Raw genomic sequence first — 16,992 nt, forward strand, 5'->3', positions numbered from 1 at the left:
CCATGAACTCCATCTGTATAGTCTGGAGGACAGAAGGGAAAGGAGGGACATGATCGAAAGATTTAAATATGTTAAAGGGTTAAATAAGCTCCAGGAGGGAAGTGTTTTTAATAGGAAAGTGAACACAAGAACAAGGGGGCACAATCTGAAGTTAGTTGGGGGAAAGATCAAAAGCAACGCGAGAAAATATTATTTTACTGAAAGAGTAGTAGATGCTTGGAACAAACTTCCAGCAGATGTGGTTGGTAAATCCACAGGAACTGAATTTAAACCTGCCTGGGATAAACATAGATCCATCCTAAGATAAAATATAGAAAATAGTATAAGGGCAGACTAGATGGACCAGGAGGTCTTTTTCTGCTGTCAATCTTCTATGTTTCTATAAACAGACAAATGAACATAGAAACTTAAACAACATATAAAACCTATTCAGTCACAGTAGTGTTCTTTATATGCACATAGTTATTTGCTTATCATCAATCAATATTTTCTTTCACTACGTACATATATTTATTTGTTATATAGAAGACACAATTTGTCAACCATATTGTTGACTATCATTATCAAGCGACCTCATATTAGGTATTTGTATCTAGTGTGTGGAATTGTGGGTTTGTTTTCTTTAGTTCTGTGTATTATGTTGTGTTCCTTTTGTATATTTGTGAGGAAGATACAGATTCATTTTTAGAGGTTTTGTTTTCCATCGATTTATGGTTTCTATATTTTCATTTTATTTGGGTACGCAAGGAAGGAGTGTCTAGTATTGTTTTTCCTTTAAATCTTTTTTTAAAAAATATTTTTTTTATTATACAAGGATTAAAAAGAGCAGACATATAGTATTGTACGTGTTATATCTTTCACAGTATAATTACTGTTTGTCAGAAGTGTTGTACTTACATTCTAAGATATACATTACAGAACTGCCCGTAGTTCCCCCTCCCTCCCAAGTGAACTGTTAGCCACTTTAAATTTCCTTTAAATTTTTAATCTCTTTTTTTCTGTTTGAGCCATTTGTACCAATTTCCCCATATTTTGTAGAATTCAGATTTATTTTTTTCCTGTAATTCCAAAAGCTTTATAATTAAGGTCCTTGAGTGTGGAGATATTTTCTTGATGTCAGAATAACCCTGTTTCTACTCAAATTCTATTTCTCAAATTCCTGGAGTAATTGGAGAAGAATGTAGGGATGAACAGTTTGGCCCAGGTTCGAAAAGTTGGGTCAGGCGGTAGGGAAAGCAAGTAGAAAGTTTGGCTGCATAGCTAGAGGCTTAACAAGCAGGAAGAGGAAGATTGTGATCCTGCTGTATAGAGCGCTGGTGAGACCCCATTTGGAATAATACTGTGCTCAGTTCTGGAGACCTCACCTACAAAAAGAGATGGATCAAATTGAACGGGTCCAAAGACGGGCTACAAAAATGGTGGAAGGTCTTCAGCATCAAACTGATCAGGAAAGACTTCATGGACTCCATCTGTGTAGTCTGGAGGACAGAAGGGAAAGGGAGGACATGATCGAAACATTTAAATATGTTAAAGGGTTAAATAAGGTCCAGGAGGGAAGTGTTTTTAATAGGAGAGTGAACACAAGAACAAGGGGACACAATCTGAGGTGAGTTGGGGGAAAGATCAGAAGCAACCTGAGAAAATATTATTTGACTGAAAGAGTTGTAGATGCTTGGAAGAAACGTCCAGCAGACGTGGTTGGTAAATCCACAGTAACTGAATTTAAACATGCCTGGGATAAACATATATCCATCCTAAGATAAAATGCAGGAAATAGTATAAGGGCAGACTGGATGGACCAGGAGGTCTTTTTTTTTTGTCGACCTTCTTTGTTTCTATGTTTCTAACTGTCTTCTGTCCTCCTCTCTTCTTGAACCCCTGACCAGCTCGCTGCCCGAAGAGAAGAGCAAAAACGGCGCTTCCTTTGAGACTTGTCCCAAGCCGAGCGAGAAGCAGGAGACGGAGCCGTCCGAGATCGACCCCGAATACAAGCGCAGCCGAGCCCGGGAACGCCGACGGGAAGGTCGCTCCAAAACCTTTGACTGGGCTGAGTTCCGCCCCATCCAGCAAGTCCTGGCTCAGGAGCGAGCCCACTTGACCGAGGCTTTGAAGGACCCCTCTGCTGCGTACCCCAAAGAGCCCGGCCCCTCGGAAGCCGATCCCGGGGAACTGGAGCAGGAACGGGCCCGGCGAAGAGAGGAAAGGAGGAGGCGCTTTGAACATCTGGATGCAACCGATGGAGGGAGCCTGGAAGACTTCTCCAGGATGGAGGTGGATCGGCTGTCGGGGTTGCCCGCCACTGCAGAGGCCAAGCCCCAGAGCGTCCACGTGGAGATTGAGCAGCGGTGGCACCAGGTGGAGACCACTCCCCTGCGGGAGGAGAGGCAGATCCCCATCGCCCCCCTGCACCTCCCTCAGCCCGAGGAGAACGGGCAGCTTCTCCCTAAGCAGCACCTGACTGTGCTGCTGGAAAAGGAGGTGAGGAGGGGGGAAGGGAAGGGAAAGGGAAAGGAAGGAAAGGGAAAAGAAAGGGAAAGGAAGGGAAGTGAAAGGAAGGAAGGGAAAAGAAAGAAAAAAAAGGAAAAGGAAGGGAAGGGAAAGGAAGGGAAAGTGAAAGGAAGGGAAAGTGAAAGGAAGGAAAGGAAGGGAAAGAAAAAGAAGGGAAAGGAAGGGAAGTAAAAGGAAGGAAGGGAAGGAAACGGAAGGGAACAGAAAGAAAAAGAAGGGAAAGGAAGGGAAAGGAAAGAAAGGGAAGTTAAAGGAAGGAAAGGGAAAAGAAAGGGAAAGGAAGGGAAGGGAAAGGAAGAGAAGTGAAAGGAAAGGAAGGGAAAGAAAAAGAAGGGAAAGGAAGAGAAGGAAAGGAAGGGAAGGGAAAGTGAAAGGAAGGAAAGGGAAAAGAAAGGGAAAGGAAGGGAAAGAAAAAGAAGGGAAAGGAAGGGAAGTGAAAGGAAGGAAAGGAAGGGAAGTGAAAGGAAGGAAGGGAAGGAAACGGAAGGGAAAAGAAAGAAAAAGAAGGGAAAGGAAGGGAAAGGAAAGAAAGGGTAGTGAAAGGAAGGAAGGGAAGGAAAAGGAAGGGAAAGGAAGGGAAAGGAAGGGAAAAGAAAGAAAGAGAAGTGAAAGGAAAGGAAGGGAAAGAAAAAGAAGGGAAAGGAAGAGAAGGAAAGGAAGGGAAGGGAAAGGAAAGAAGGGAAATTAAAGGAAGGAAAGGAAGGGAAAAGAAAGAAAGGAAGAGAAGGAAAGGAAGGGAAGGGATAGGAACAGAAGGGAAAGGAAAGGAAGAGAAAAGAAAGGAAAGGAAAAGGAGGGGAAGGGAAGGATGAGAGGAGGAAGGGAAAAAATGGGAAGGAGAAGAAGGGAAGGAAAGAAGAAAGGAAGGAAGGAAGGAAAAAAGGACTAGGGGGAGGAAGGGAGGGAAGGACAATCACTGAAAACCCTAGTGACAAAGTCACTATTCGTGGCCATTGCGAAGAGACCAAGAAGACCGGACGCTTCCCATTTCCCATCTCGGAACTTGCCCACTTGAATTCAGGTTGGAAGCTCTTGGGTCCGGCAGCTCTCCAGCCCCAAGTTGGGTTTCCTTATTGAACAGACCCACTCCAACCACGATCTAGACTCAGGGTCTTTGCTTCCCTTCCCCATCCTTGTTTTAACGCCTCCCCCGTTGCCCTTTTCAGCTGGAGCAGAGCCAAAAAGCAGCTTCCGAGCTCTTGGAACAGAACCGCGTCCTTCAAGACCAGCTCAAAGTAGCCTTGGGACGCGAGCAAAGCGCCCGAGAAGGTTACGTCCTGCAGGTAGGAAGCGGGAGGAGACCAGGAGCTCCCTCTCCGGTGGTCCGTTGGGTTTCGTCCGTGGGGCTTCAATCCGGGATGCTTGCAAATGGACCTAGACGTTGGCCAAACCTTCGTTTGTTGAGGGTGACGCATGATGGAGGTCAATGAATTCTGGAGTCGCCTTCTTCCCAAACCTTCCCTTTCATTACAGCATATTCTGAGTTGGGGGTTGTGCCAGGGTCCCGAGTTACGTCCTGAGGGACAACATGGGTTCACTTGGCCACAGCATCCAGAAATACAAGTAGTCCTTGACACACGATGCTCCATTTAGCAACCGTAAATGTGATTTATGACCATTTTCCCCATGCCCGTTGCAGCCTCCCCATGGTCCAAATTCAAAGGCTTGGCAACTGACTCCTACATATGATGGCTATAGGGTCCAGGAGTCACATGATCTCCTTTTGCAACCTTCCCACTTGCAAAGTTAATGGGAAAACCAGATTTGCTTAATGGCCAGGTTACTAGAACATAAGAACCTAAGAAGAGCCCTGCTGAATTGGGCCAAAGCCCATCGAGTCCAGCATTCTGTGCCCCACAGTGGCCCCCAATTGTCCATGGGGATCTTCAGCAGAAAGAGAAGGCAAGACCCTCCCTTTCCCTTGACCTCCAACAAATGGGACCCAAGGGAACCCTGCCTGCCTCAACCCACATAGAGGCGGCACTTGGACATCCATTTCAATCACCACCTATGATACACTCGGCATCCCTGAATCTGTCTAATCCTGCCTTGAAGCTCTCCAGGCTGACAGCTGTCATGGCCTCTTCTGGAAGGGAATTCCATCAACAAAGGACCTAATTTACTATTTAACAACTGCAGTGATTCGCTTAACAAATGTGGCAAGAAAGGTTGTAAAACAGAGCAAAATTCACTCTCAATGATTGTCTTGCTTAGCAACAGAAATGTTGAGCTCCATTGTTGCCATAGGTCGAGGGCTACCTCTATGATTCTGATAATAAAAAATTGCAGAGAGAAAGCAATTCTCCCTGATATTATGAGATAAGAAAATCCCATATCAGATGCCCAGAAAGAAGTGTTTTTTCCCCAAAAAATTCCAAATGGCTAGAGAGATGTCCTTTTTCAATTGGGTCGGGCACATATTTATGGGCCCCTGGGTCAAATAATCTCTCTTTCTAACTTTTTTGCATTTTTTTTTCAACCTGAAACGTCTGGAAATTCTCTTAGCAGAAAATCCCCAGAAATGGACGATTGTGTATTCTGGCTCAGAACAATCCTAATCCCATTAATTTGGAGTGGTTTGTGATGGCCTTGGAACCACAATCCCTTCCTTAAAAACAAATAAAGGCTTTTAGAAAGTACAGTGGTACCTCTACTGCCGAACTTAATTTGTTTGAGGACCAGGTTCTTAAGTAGAAAAGTTTGTAAGAAGAAGCAATTTTCCCCATAGGAATCAATGTAAAAGCAAATAAGGTGTGCGATTGGGGAAACCACAGGGAGGGTGGAGGCCCTGTTTTCTCCCAGGAGATTCCTAGAGAGGCCCCACGGAGGCTTCTCCCTACCTTTTCCGGACAGTTTTCTCCCAAGAGATTCCTAGAGAGACCCCATGGAGGCTTCTCTCTGCCTTTTCCGGCCCTGTTTCCTCCCAGGAGATTCCGAGAGGCCCCACGGAGGCTTCTCCCTGCCTTTTCCAGCTGTGTTTCCTCCCAGGAGATTCCTAGAGAGGCCCCACGGAGGCTTCTCCCTGCCTTTTCCGGCCCTGTTTCCTCCCAGGAGAATCCCAGAGAGGCCCCACGGAGATTTCACCCTGCCTTTTCCGGCCCTGTTTCCTCCCAGGAGATTCCTAGAGAGGCCCCACAGAGGCTTCTCCCTGCCTTTTCTCATTACAGTTTTGGAGGCTCAGGTTTGTAAGTGGAAAATGGTTCTTGAGAAGAAGCAAAAAAATCTTGAACACCTGGTTCATATCTTAGAAAAGTTCGTAAGTAGAGGCGTTTGTAGGTAGAGGTACCACTGTAAACCCAAGCCACCGGTCAAAACTTAAAATTGTGTTGTTGACAAATGAGTGACAATGGCTGCATATTTGTACTTTTTCCCTACTCTTCTTTTTTAAAAATAGAAACCTTGCTATATAGACAATCCTGAAGGCAAATTTCAAATCTGAAGCTGCTTGTGAGCTTGATTGTGACCCACAATAAAACATTTTTCTAGCCTTCTTTCTTTTCCCGATTCGTGGTGTCCACGTTGCAGACTTTTTTCCTCCCGTCGAGTCTTTTCCAGATCTGTCTAGAGCCAGGTTGCACGCATGTCGAACTCGGAGCCCCACTGAACCTCTCGCAATGCAACTTTCTTTGCGTATCTCTCGCCTCGAGCCTGATTGCGCTCTTCATGTTTAACAACGATTGCGCATGACTGGGTTTTCCTGCTTCTGTCCAGACAATCAGCTCTTTTGGGGGGTGAAGTTGGGGGAAATGGCTCTACTAGTCTTCCTTGGGGACCGGGCACCACGCATGGGGGATTGTTCTGCTGTGAAAGCATGGGTCTGAGTGTCACATCTGTGGGCTGTCCCTTCCAGCCACCCCAGGACAGCGAGGCAGGGCCGGTGACTAGGCTGAACGCTGGGCTTCTTCTGTCTGTGTCTTCTCCATACCGTGTGGCCTTCTTTCCCAACCATTGCACGAATCTCTGTAACTTCTTACCCTCTGCATGAGTCATATTTTTCTTTGCATCTCTTTGAGGATTCCTTCCTTGTTTACATCTTACCTCTGTGGTTCCACCCTACTTCTCTTGACAGGCAGGTGGAATAAAGCCTAGGTAGGCCTAGAACCTCAACATCAAAACTTCATTTCCCACCTTATTTTTGCTAGGAACATAAAGCATCAAATGTTTTTTTTGTTTTTTTTTACCCCTCTAAAATTTAAGGCAGGAAAGAGTTGGGTGTGACAGTTGTCGCCAGCAAATTGGGAAGAGGGGATGGGACAGGTGTGTGGATTTTGTGGGTTACCTGGTTCCTCTAGGACTTTACTAGATGAAGTTTGGTGTCATTGTTTGCTTGCAAAAAAAACAACAACCACGAGATTTGAAATCTGGATTCCAGACATACAATTCCCACCACTACTGGGCAGAGAAAGCTTAGAGCTCACCCCAGTCTTAAAAGTTTGAGAGAACTTTGAGAGAGAGACAGAACGTGAGAACAAATTTTTTAATTGTTCATTAAACATTTATTTATTCATTCATTCATTCATTTGTCCAATACACAAATACATAGGAAGAAAAATAGACATGTAGTAATATATATAGGGGTAAAGTGAACTTAGAGGAGAGGATATATGAAAGGAAGAGAATATATAAGATAGGTGAAAGAAAGGAAAGACAATTGGACAGGGGACGAAAGGCACACCAGTGCACTTATGGACGCCCCTTACTGGCCTCTTAGGAACCTGGAGAGGTCAATCGTGGAGAGTCTAAGGGAGAAGTGTTGGGGGTTAGGGGTTGACACAATTGAGTCCGGTAATTTGCAAACCGTCCAAGGCCCAACAATATTCAAAGGAATAAATGGATCCTAATAAACAGCCACTAAGAACAACAAAGAGGACAAGAACAAAATTAAAGACTCAATACAATTAAACGGGAGGCTCAATCGCTGTTGGGAAAGATCTGAGTTCAGATCCAACTCTTCCAGGCCCTTCAAAAGACCAGTGGGGGGGGCGTGGGGGGAAATCCTCAGGGAGGACACAATTCTGGGGCCCGTTTCTAGCCCCCCTTCGAACCCCAAAGGTGACGATCTCTCTTTGCGAAGTCGCTTGCTCCTTCCTAGCGTCCCATCCTTTCCCGTATTCATCCTCCCACCAATCTTTTCCTCTTCTGGTTCTTAAGCCATTATTTTTCCCTAATGTCCATCATTGTTGTTGTTGTTTTATCCCCCCTCCCCTCTTTTTTGTTCATTCAAGTTGTTTGTTTCAGGGTCTTTTGTGCACAACTCGTTGTTGTCGTGTTTTATCATCCATGCTGTCTGTTACGTTGGAAGACGTTCTCCCTATTATCCTCAAAACTAAAAAAAAAAAGGGGGGGAGGGGGTTTGTTTCTGGCTGTTTTGGGGACCAAAAAACTCCCCACCCAGGAGACCCTTCCGAATTGGAGCTGAAAGGGAGCGAACGAAGCCCCTTCGACGCCTTCCATGGCCTTAAACCTAACCAGGGATGTGACACTCAGAACCGGGCACCGAGAATGCTACTAATTTTTCTATTCAATTAATTTTCTTTTAAAGGCTGAAGGGGCCTCTTCTTCTTCCTCCTCCTCCTCTTCTTCCTCGGGGGCCTGGGAGAGGCTCCACAAAGTCAACAAAGACCTCCAGGGCGAATTGGAAGCCCAGTGCCAGCGCCAGGAGGTGATCAACCAGCAGATCCAATCGCTTAAGCGGAGCTACGGGGAAGCCAAGGACGTCATCCGGCACCACGAAGCCGAGATCCAGAGCTTGCAAGCCAGGCTCAGCAACGCGGCTGCGGACCTCTCCATCAAGGAGCAGACCTTGGCCAAGCTGAAGAGCGACCTGAAGGCCGAGAAGAAGAAAACGGAGGAGCAGGTGGAGGAATGGCAACACAGCGAGACGACCCTCAACTCCCAGCTGAAGGCCAGCGAGCACAAGCTGAAGAAGGCGGAAGCGCTCCTGCTGGAGAAGAGCCAGGAGCTGAGAGATCTAGAGATGCAACAGGCTTTGCAGAGGGACTACCAGAAGGAAGTCCAACGTCTCCAGGACCGCATCGCTGACCTGAGCCTGCAGCTGAGCGCCGGCGAGCAATCCCGGATGCTGATGGAGAAGAAGCTGCAGAAGAATTACGAGTCGTTGCTAGAAAGCTGTGAGCGGGAGAAGCAGCTCTTGATCCGGAGCCTCAAAGAAGCAGAGGACAAAGCCAGCGAATATGAGGACCAGCTTCAGAACAACGAGCAGGAGAAGGAGATCCTCCTGAAGGAGAAGCTGAGCGCCAAGTTTGAGAGCAGCGAACTCGTCCATCAACTGGAGGACCAGCTAGAAATCAAAGAAGCCAGCATCCGGAAGCTGGTGGAACACATCAAGAGTCTGGAGGAGGAAAGGGATCAGATCAAATGCCGCTTTCAAGAGTTGATGAACCAAGTAGCGGAGTCCGATAACGAGGTGGCTAAGTTGCAAGCCAAGCTACACCTGGAGGAGAGCAGCTACCACACCCTGGAGCGTTCCCACGAGGTGGTGTCGGAGCAGTTCCATCACTTGCAGCAGATCCTGAAAGAGAAGGAGGAGGAGTTGAGACAAGTCAGAGAAGCCCATTTGAGCTTTGTGGAGAAAGAGGAGCAGGGTGCAAGTGAGACTCTGACCAGCTCAGGGAGCAGTCCGGAAAAAAACCAAGACCACCCGGCCAAAGAAGAGGATTTGAAAACATCCACCAAAGGAACTTCAGTTGCAACCAACGCAACTGATATTGGCAAGGTTGAAGATCCAGCACAATACTCCCCAAAGCAAAGGAGACTCCCAGATCTGGGGCGCATGCTTGTTGAGGATAGTCAAGAAGGTCCCAGTAGCAGCCAGAGGCAAATCTCTGGACCTACTGTGGTGAGCATTGAAGAATGTTCTTCTCCATCAAAGTCAGTAGAGACAGGTCAGAAAGATTCAGCAAAACTTGATGCGGAAATACCAGGAGCCAAAAGACAACGGATACGTTTCTCCAGCATCCAGTGCCAAAAATATATCCATCCTGACGGATCGGAGAAGCTGTGGGCCAGCAGCACTTCCTCGGACACAAGCCAGGAACGGTCACTTTCAGAAGAAAGCATGACTTCTGAGCCAGCTTTTTGTTACCCGGCCTCAGGAGATTCCGAGACCTACTTATCCATCATTCACTCCCTGGAAACCAAACTTTACATCACCGAAGAAAAGCTCAAAGATGTAACCATGAAACTTGAAAGCCAGCAGGGCCAAAACCAAGACGCCCTCCTAGCCCTTCACCACCAGTGGTCCAGCACTGAAGCTCAGCTGAGAGAACAGCTTCAAGACAGCTTGACTCAAATTAGAGGGTTGGTGTCGCAGGTAGAAAGCGAGAAGGAAGAAAAACTCAAGCTGAACGAGAACCGCCTCTACGAGCTGGGCAAGCTCTATGAAAAGACCAGCCGAGCCTTAACGTGTTTAAATCAGTGCAGGGAAGAACTAAAACACCTGGGCACCTCTGGTAAAGAAAGAGAGAGAGAGATGTTCTCGGATGCTCTGTTCAGCGTTGAAAGTACTTTAATGGATGCGGTCCAGATGTTACAAAAGGCACTTCCTCCAGCTGAACACCAACCGGAAGAACATCTCGGAGTCCAAACTTTGCAGACTGAAGACATCTGCTGGGATGAGAACGAGGCTTCTCCCCACGGGAGGCAACAACTGGGATTTTCTGCAGAAGAACATCTGAAGCTGCTTTCCAGGAAGGTGGCTTTTGAAGCTTGCTTGATCAACCAGATAGCAGAGTCTTTGACAGATGCCTCTTCAAAGATCTCTGTGACTCTCGGAGAGATTCATGCCACTCTGGAGACCGTCTTGTTGGACCCTTTGAATATTTCACACACTGCCGTGGCTTTGGCCGACGTCTTGTCTAAGAAGCTGCTGTTGGAAGATGAGTTCTGGAGACAGGTGGAAGAATTAAGGAAGCACTTGAGGGCCAGAGAAGAAGGGGAGGAAGGCAAGACGGAGACCTTGGGCTTCCCTCCGTATCTCACCCAGTCGGTTACCGACAGCACGCTGGTGAAAGCCGACCTGGGTTTCGTGGCTCAGAAAATGAGGGAGTCCTTCCATCAGAGACTAAAAGCCATGGAAGAAGACCTCCACAACGCCAAGACAGCCCTCCAGCAGCACAAGTGCATGTTGGAAGAAATCCTGAAAGCCTACAAATCGCCCGAGTTCGACGCCATCATGCACCAGATCTCCAAAGCTCTTGAGATCCAGGAAGGCGTTTCAGAAACCGCTCGGCCGACTTGGCACGTCAGCCTTGAGGACCGAATTTTGGAAGCTCAGAGCATCCAGGACCTCAGAGGTCAAGCTCTGGCCGCGGTCCAGGATGATCTGGCTCAGCAGCTCAAAGACAAAGCCAGCGTTCTGAAAGAGATCGCGGCTGCTCTGCTGTCCGTGTCCCCCGACAATGCCTTGGAGGACTGTCATAAGCTCCTCAAAATCTCCCGCAGCCCTCCGTACGAGATGTGCTTGGGGGACCTCGAACGTTACTCTTCCTTGTTAGTCCAGGACGCGATTATTCAGGCCCAGGTTTGTTACAGGGCATTCCGAGCCAGGCTGGAGTACACCAAGGAAGCCCAGCTCTACAAAGAGTCTCTGCAAAATATGGACGCGTTGTGTCAGGAGCGCATACGGGCGGTCGCGGTCCTCAGGGAAGAGTACGAAATGCTGCTGCAGAAACAGCAGAATGAATTTGCCGAGATGATCACCATGCTCAAGAGAGAGAACGAAGACCTCAGGGCCAAGGTGGAGCAGCTGGACAGCCAGAGGAGACTCCTGGAGGAGGAGGAACACAAGCAGAGCCAAAAGATAGCAGAACTCCGGAGCCAGTATGACGAGGAGATGCAAAAGGTGGTGGAGCAGCTCCACAGGACCGAGGACGCCCTGCAGGTGGAGCGTGTCGAGGGGGGCCACCAGCTGGAGGCCCTGGTGCAAGATAAGCAGAACCTGGAGCGGTACCACCTTGAGCAGATGCAGAGCCTGGAAGAAAAGTTCCAAGTCAAGATGAAAGAAATCCAGGCCCTGCACGACGAGGAATTGGAGATCTTGCAGGAACGCTACAACCGGAATCTCAAGGGCTTGGAAGAATCGCTGGAGAAGTATCAGAAGGAGCCTCCCGAAACCACGTCCGGGATCATCTATGGTGCAGGAGCACTGGGAGAAGAAGACCTACAAGACAATGGGGTCCAGGGCTCGGGGAACGATCCCAACGCCCTCCACGGATTGAGGGAGAGGATTCAAGAACTGGAATCTCAGATGAACGTCATGAGGGATGAACTGGAGAGCAAGCAGCTGGAAGGCAGTGTGCCCACCTTGAGGGAGAAATACCAGAAGGACTTTGAGAACCTGAAGGTCTTTGTTTCTTCATCTTTTACCTTGCTACCTGCGGTCATGTAGCCTGACCTCCACCCCACCCACTCCCCTCAGTTGTTAAGAGCAAGCATGCTGATTACCATATTTTTCAGAATATAAGATGCACCTTAGTTTTTGCGGAGTAAAATAGGGAGAAGAATCTGCTTACCAGATATTCACCTGGCTAGCGTCCTTAGTCTGGTCAGTTTCAGCACCCTTATTTTATCACCTGGTAAAAAAAACTTTATTTGGAGAGAGTAACAATGAAAGAGCTTGCAAGCCAGTAAGAGCTGAGAACATCATTAGCACCTAGAAAGAAACATTCAGAACAAGTAGAGCAATAGAAAAGTCCCTGCAAAGACTTAGGGCTTGGAAAACATTCTTCTTTGCAGAGAGTAACAATGAAAGTGCTTGCAAGCAGGGAAGCGCTGGGAACATTGTTAGCACCTGGTTAGGGCTGGAAAGAAACTTACTCAGAGCAAGTAAAACAATTAAAAAAAAACCTAACAGGGTTTGGAAAACATTCCTCGCAAAGAGTAACAATGAAAGAGCTTGGGTACATTAATAGCACTTGGTTAGGGCTGGAAAGAAATATCTGGAGCAAATAGAGAATGACAAAAAAAAAAATCAAAGGCAGGGTTTGGAAAACATTCTTTGCAGAGAGTAACAATGAAAGAGCTTGCAAGCTGGTAAGAGCTGGGAACATTGTTAGCACCTGGTTAGGGCTGGAAAGAAACTTACTCAGAGCAAGTTAGAGTAATGAAACAAACCCTGCAAAGACTTAGGGCTTGGAAAACATTCTTCGCAGAGAGAAACAATGAAAGAGCCTGCAAGGTAAGAGCTGGGAAGATAGTTGGCAGCTAGTTAGGGCTGGAAAAAAGCTACATTCAGAGTAGAAGACGCACCCTAATTATTGCCTCTTTTAGGGAGGAAAAAGGTTGCGTCTTATACACCGAAAAATACGGTAAACAGCTGGCTTGCAGGTAGAATCCAATGACAGAAGTTTTCTTAAGGCATTCCACTTTTTAAAATAGTGGCTTAGCTTCCTAGGGCCTTGGACGCATTTAAACCAGGATGTGAGTCCTTGGGGATTAGGCAAATAAATCCCTTGACCTTTAGGGAACAAACTGGCTATTTTTCCCCCAGTGTTGACATCATTTTCTTGACATTATGAAGTTCAAGTCCAACTTCATCAAAGGTGACCTTCTGAAGATTGCAGGAAAGCTCCAGTTTGAGATAACCTCCCCCAAATTGGGGGTCGCAGGCAGTCCTGGGTGGTGGTAGGGTTTTCTGGCCCTAGAGAATCCGGCCCTTCTCCCGCTCCCTCCATTAGAACAGTGAGGAAAGAGTAAAGGTGTAGAACGTGCTGATGTGCCTCTGATTTGCAATAATTGCAGACCCTAAAGAGGGCCCTTGTCTTGCTTCCCCCTTTCATAATGGAACGGGGTGCTTGTTGTTTCTCACCATTTACTCACCATGTCTCAAAATGTCTAGCTGACTCGGCATCATTGCTTCTCTTTAAAAGCTCCCCCATGACATCCATTCATCGCCCGTCAAATTAGGAAAAGAGACGATTTTTCCAATAAGGTTTCTCATTGGAGATACCCAGGCTAACTCTTACAGTACTCCCTCCTTGCAAACTCTTGTAATTTCACTATCGATGCAAAGAGGTGGAACTGCACAACCTAAAGAGGAGGGCATTTGTCATTTTTCCCCCTTTCATAATTCTAACATGACAGCCTAACCTTAAAAGTAGGGAGGCTCTTTCACACATAGATTGAGTAATGGGCTGTGGTGTGGATTTCTGGTTATGCATAAGAAATAGCATTAGGAGTCGTGGTGGTTAGAATGTAGGATTGCAGCCTGATTCTGCCCTGTAGTTCGATCCTGACTGGCTCCAGGTCGACTCAGCCTTCCGTCCTTCCGAGGTGGGTCAAATGAGGACCCAGATTGTTGGGGGCAAGAGGCTGATTCTGTAAACCGCTTAGAGAGGGCTGTAAAAGCTCTAGGAAGCGGTATATAAATCTATTGCTCCTCCTTCCTTCCCTCCTTCCTTCCTTCCTTCCTTCCTTCCTTCCTTCCTTCCTTCCTGTGCAAAATGGTCGAATGCAGTATTGCAGGCTAATTCTGCCCCACTGCCAGCAGTTTGATCCTGGCTCAAGGTTGACTCAACCTTCCCTCCTTCCAAGGTGGGTCAAATGAGGACCCAGATGGTTGGGGGCAAGAGGCTGACTCTGTAATACTGCTTAGAGAGGGCTGTAAAATAATAATAATAATAATAATAATAATAATAATAATAATAATAATAATAATAATAATAATAATACTGTAACAACAACAACAACAACAACAATTTATTAGATTTGTATGCCGCCCCTCTCCAAAGATTCGGAGCGGCTCACAACAGCAATACAAAATACAAATCCAATGGTTAAAAAGCAAAACAGTTAAAAACCCTTGATTTAAAAACAATCATACAACCCAAACACACACTATACATAAAACGGAGCAGCCGAGCACTGTGAAGCACTACATAAGTCTAAACGCTCTTACTATTGAGACAGGTATGGTTTAGGGAATCTTTGCCTATAGGACACACAAAGGAAGGAAGAAGGATTGAGTAGTGAATCTAAGTTAGGATTAGAATTATTAGTCCCTGCAAGAATACTGTAGTCTATTTTCCTCCCAAAAGTTGAATGCCCATATCCTTTTAGATTAGTGGTGCTCAACCTTCCTAATGTCGCGACCCCTTAATGCCGTTCCTCCTGCCGTGGTGACCCCCAACCACAAGTCTAGTGCCAATTCTCCCAATAGAGCTTTAAGCTGATTGGCAGAAAGGTCAGAGGGGGACACTACTGTAAACGCCCGATGGGTCGGATTGTAAAAATAGGTCTCAAAGTGCCAGAATAGAAGCTTTAGATCCTAACACCGTGGGAAGTTCGTCTCCCCCCCCTAGGGTCTTAGGGGACCCCTGTGAAACGGTTGCTCGACCCCCAAAGGGGTCCCGACCCCCAGGTTGAGAACCACTGATTTAGAACTTTTTCAAGGGATCCTAAAATAATACTTTCTTAAAGTTTTTGGACTGCTGCTTCAGTTATAGTCAAGATTGGTGGTGGTGGTGGTGGTGATGGAGAATGTTAGATCTTCTATCCTGGGTAGGAATTGATACGACTGTTCTTTCTGGGAGTTGAGTCTTCTCTGTTGGGTGGTTGGGTTTTTGTAATGGATGCCAATGCAACCCTCTTTCTTTCTGACTTCCTTGAAGGCCACGTGTGAACGGGGGTTTGCAGCCATGGAAGAGACCCACCAGAAGAAGATTGAGGACTTGCAGAGGCAGCACCATCGAGAACTGGAGAAGCTGAGAGAGGAGAAGGACCGTTTGCTGGCTGAGGAAACAGCTGCCACTATTTCCGGTAGGTCCAAGGGGAGAAGAAAATAATAGAATGGAATAGACAGAGAATAGAATGGAACAGAATAGAAAAATGGAATAAAGAATAGAATAGAAAAATGGAATAAAGAACAGAATAGAATAATAAAATAAAGAATAGAATAGAATAGAAAAATGGAATAAAGAACAGAATAGAATAATAAAATAAGGAATAGAATAGAATAGAAAAATGGAATAAAGAATAGAATAATGGAATAAAGAATAGAATAGAACAGAATAGAATAGAAAAATGGAATAAAGAATAGAATAGAATAATAAAATAAAGAATAGAATAGAACAGAATAGAATAGAATAATAAAATAAAGAACAGAAAGAATAGAATAATAAAATAAAGAATAGAGTAGAATAGAAAAATGGAATAAAGAATAGAATAGAACAGAGTAGAATAGAAAAATGGAATAAAGAATAGAATAATGGAATAAAGAACAGAACAGAATTATTTATTGGCCAAGTGTGATTAAGACTCAATGTCCTAACCTTTGATTCTGGCCTCACGATGCCTCGACTTACAACTGCAATAACTTAACAACTGTAATTCTGGGCTCCCTTGTGGTTGCAAACCAAGGATTTCCTGTAATTCCTTCTTTCCTTTCCAGCCATAGAAGCCATGAAGAACGCCCACCGGGAAGAACTTGAACGGGAGTTGGAAAAAACCCACCGCTCCCAAATTAGCAGCATCAATTCAGACATTGAAGCCCTGCAGAGACAATACTTGTAAGGATCTTCTGGTTGCCCGTGTCAAATTCTGGGGCCACATTGATTGGGTTCAGTTGTGCGTTGCTGGTGTTTTGGATATTCTGAGCTCGTCTGCACCCTATGAGCATTATTTACCTACAGGATGTATCCCAGTGGCCAGTTAGGTCCCACAGAGTTGGCCTTCTCCAGGTCCTGTCAGCCAATGTCGTCTGGCGGGGACTAGGAGAAGAGCCTTCTCTGTAGCGGCCCCGGCCCTCTGGAACGAACTCCCTCCGGAGATACGTACCGCCCCCTTTTTCCTGGTCTTTCGTAAAGCTCTGAAGACCAGTGGACATAGGGACTGTAAGTTACGAGATTGTCCCCAGCCGATATGACTGATTGAATTGGATGGACGTGGATGGTTGCATAAGGGGGTTTAGATTTTTAGTAACTTTGGATATGTCTTTCAAAATAATTAGATTTCACATGTATATTATGTTTACTTACAATGTTGTATGCCGCCCGGAGTCGCTTCGAGAAGGGCAGCATAGAAATATAATTAATAAATAAATATTTGAGCGCACAAACACACACTAGTGCACACACAAACACACAGACATCCCATTTAATTTCCTTTTTTTTTAATCAAGTTTATTTATGTATAATAAAAAAAGTAGAAATAACTCATTGTACATTGCAGATCGTAGCCCATTTCAGTTCTCATATATTACGATTCGATTTCTGTTTAGTTACATCGTTAAAAGAGAAATAAGAAGAAAAGAGTAGAAATAAAGACCCTTTATCTTATTGAACCTTATGGTTTATATCTTATGTCTGAAGTCATCTGAGTAGCTTTGTGTCTTTTGCCCTCTCTTAGTATCTTTTTATTCTGGATCCAGTGATGCCATTGTATACCTTTGATGTCTCTTGACATCTCATCCATCTCCACGCAGCTCATTTTTTTTCTATTACAGTATTTGCTTTTCTGATGGAGTTT

The 16,992-nt window shown here is 45.8% G+C and overlaps 1 protein-coding gene across 4 annotated transcripts in view; it reads left to right on the forward strand.

Moving 5' to 3' along the window:
* Positions 1 to 16,992, forward strand: part of MPRIP (myosin phosphatase Rho interacting protein) — a 110,954-nt gene that overhangs the window by 78,198 nt on the left and 15,764 nt on the right. For 3 of the 4 annotated variants that reach the window (XM_070761403.1, XM_070761401.1, XM_070761402.1), the window contains exons 14-17: positions 1,887 to 2,478; positions 3,675 to 3,791; positions 15,138 to 15,285; positions 15,917 to 16,034. In XM_070761403.1, the coding sequence (XP_070617504.1) occupies positions 1,887 to 2,478; positions 3,675 to 3,791; positions 15,138 to 15,285; positions 15,917 to 16,034 (975 nt within the window). Of the gene's footprint in view, positions 1 to 1,886; positions 2,479 to 3,674; positions 3,792 to 8,050; positions 11,873 to 15,137; positions 15,286 to 15,916; positions 16,035 to 16,992 lie in introns of all 4 variants that reach the window. The other variant, XM_070761404.1, reaches the window with a different exon arrangement.

Source organism: Erythrolamprus reginae, chromosome 9 (genome assembly GCF_031021105.1).
Source record: "Erythrolamprus reginae isolate rEryReg1 chromosome 9, rEryReg1.hap1, whole genome shotgun sequence".
Taxonomy (NCBI): domain Eukaryota; kingdom Metazoa; phylum Chordata; class Lepidosauria; order Squamata; family Dipsadidae; genus Erythrolamprus; species Erythrolamprus reginae.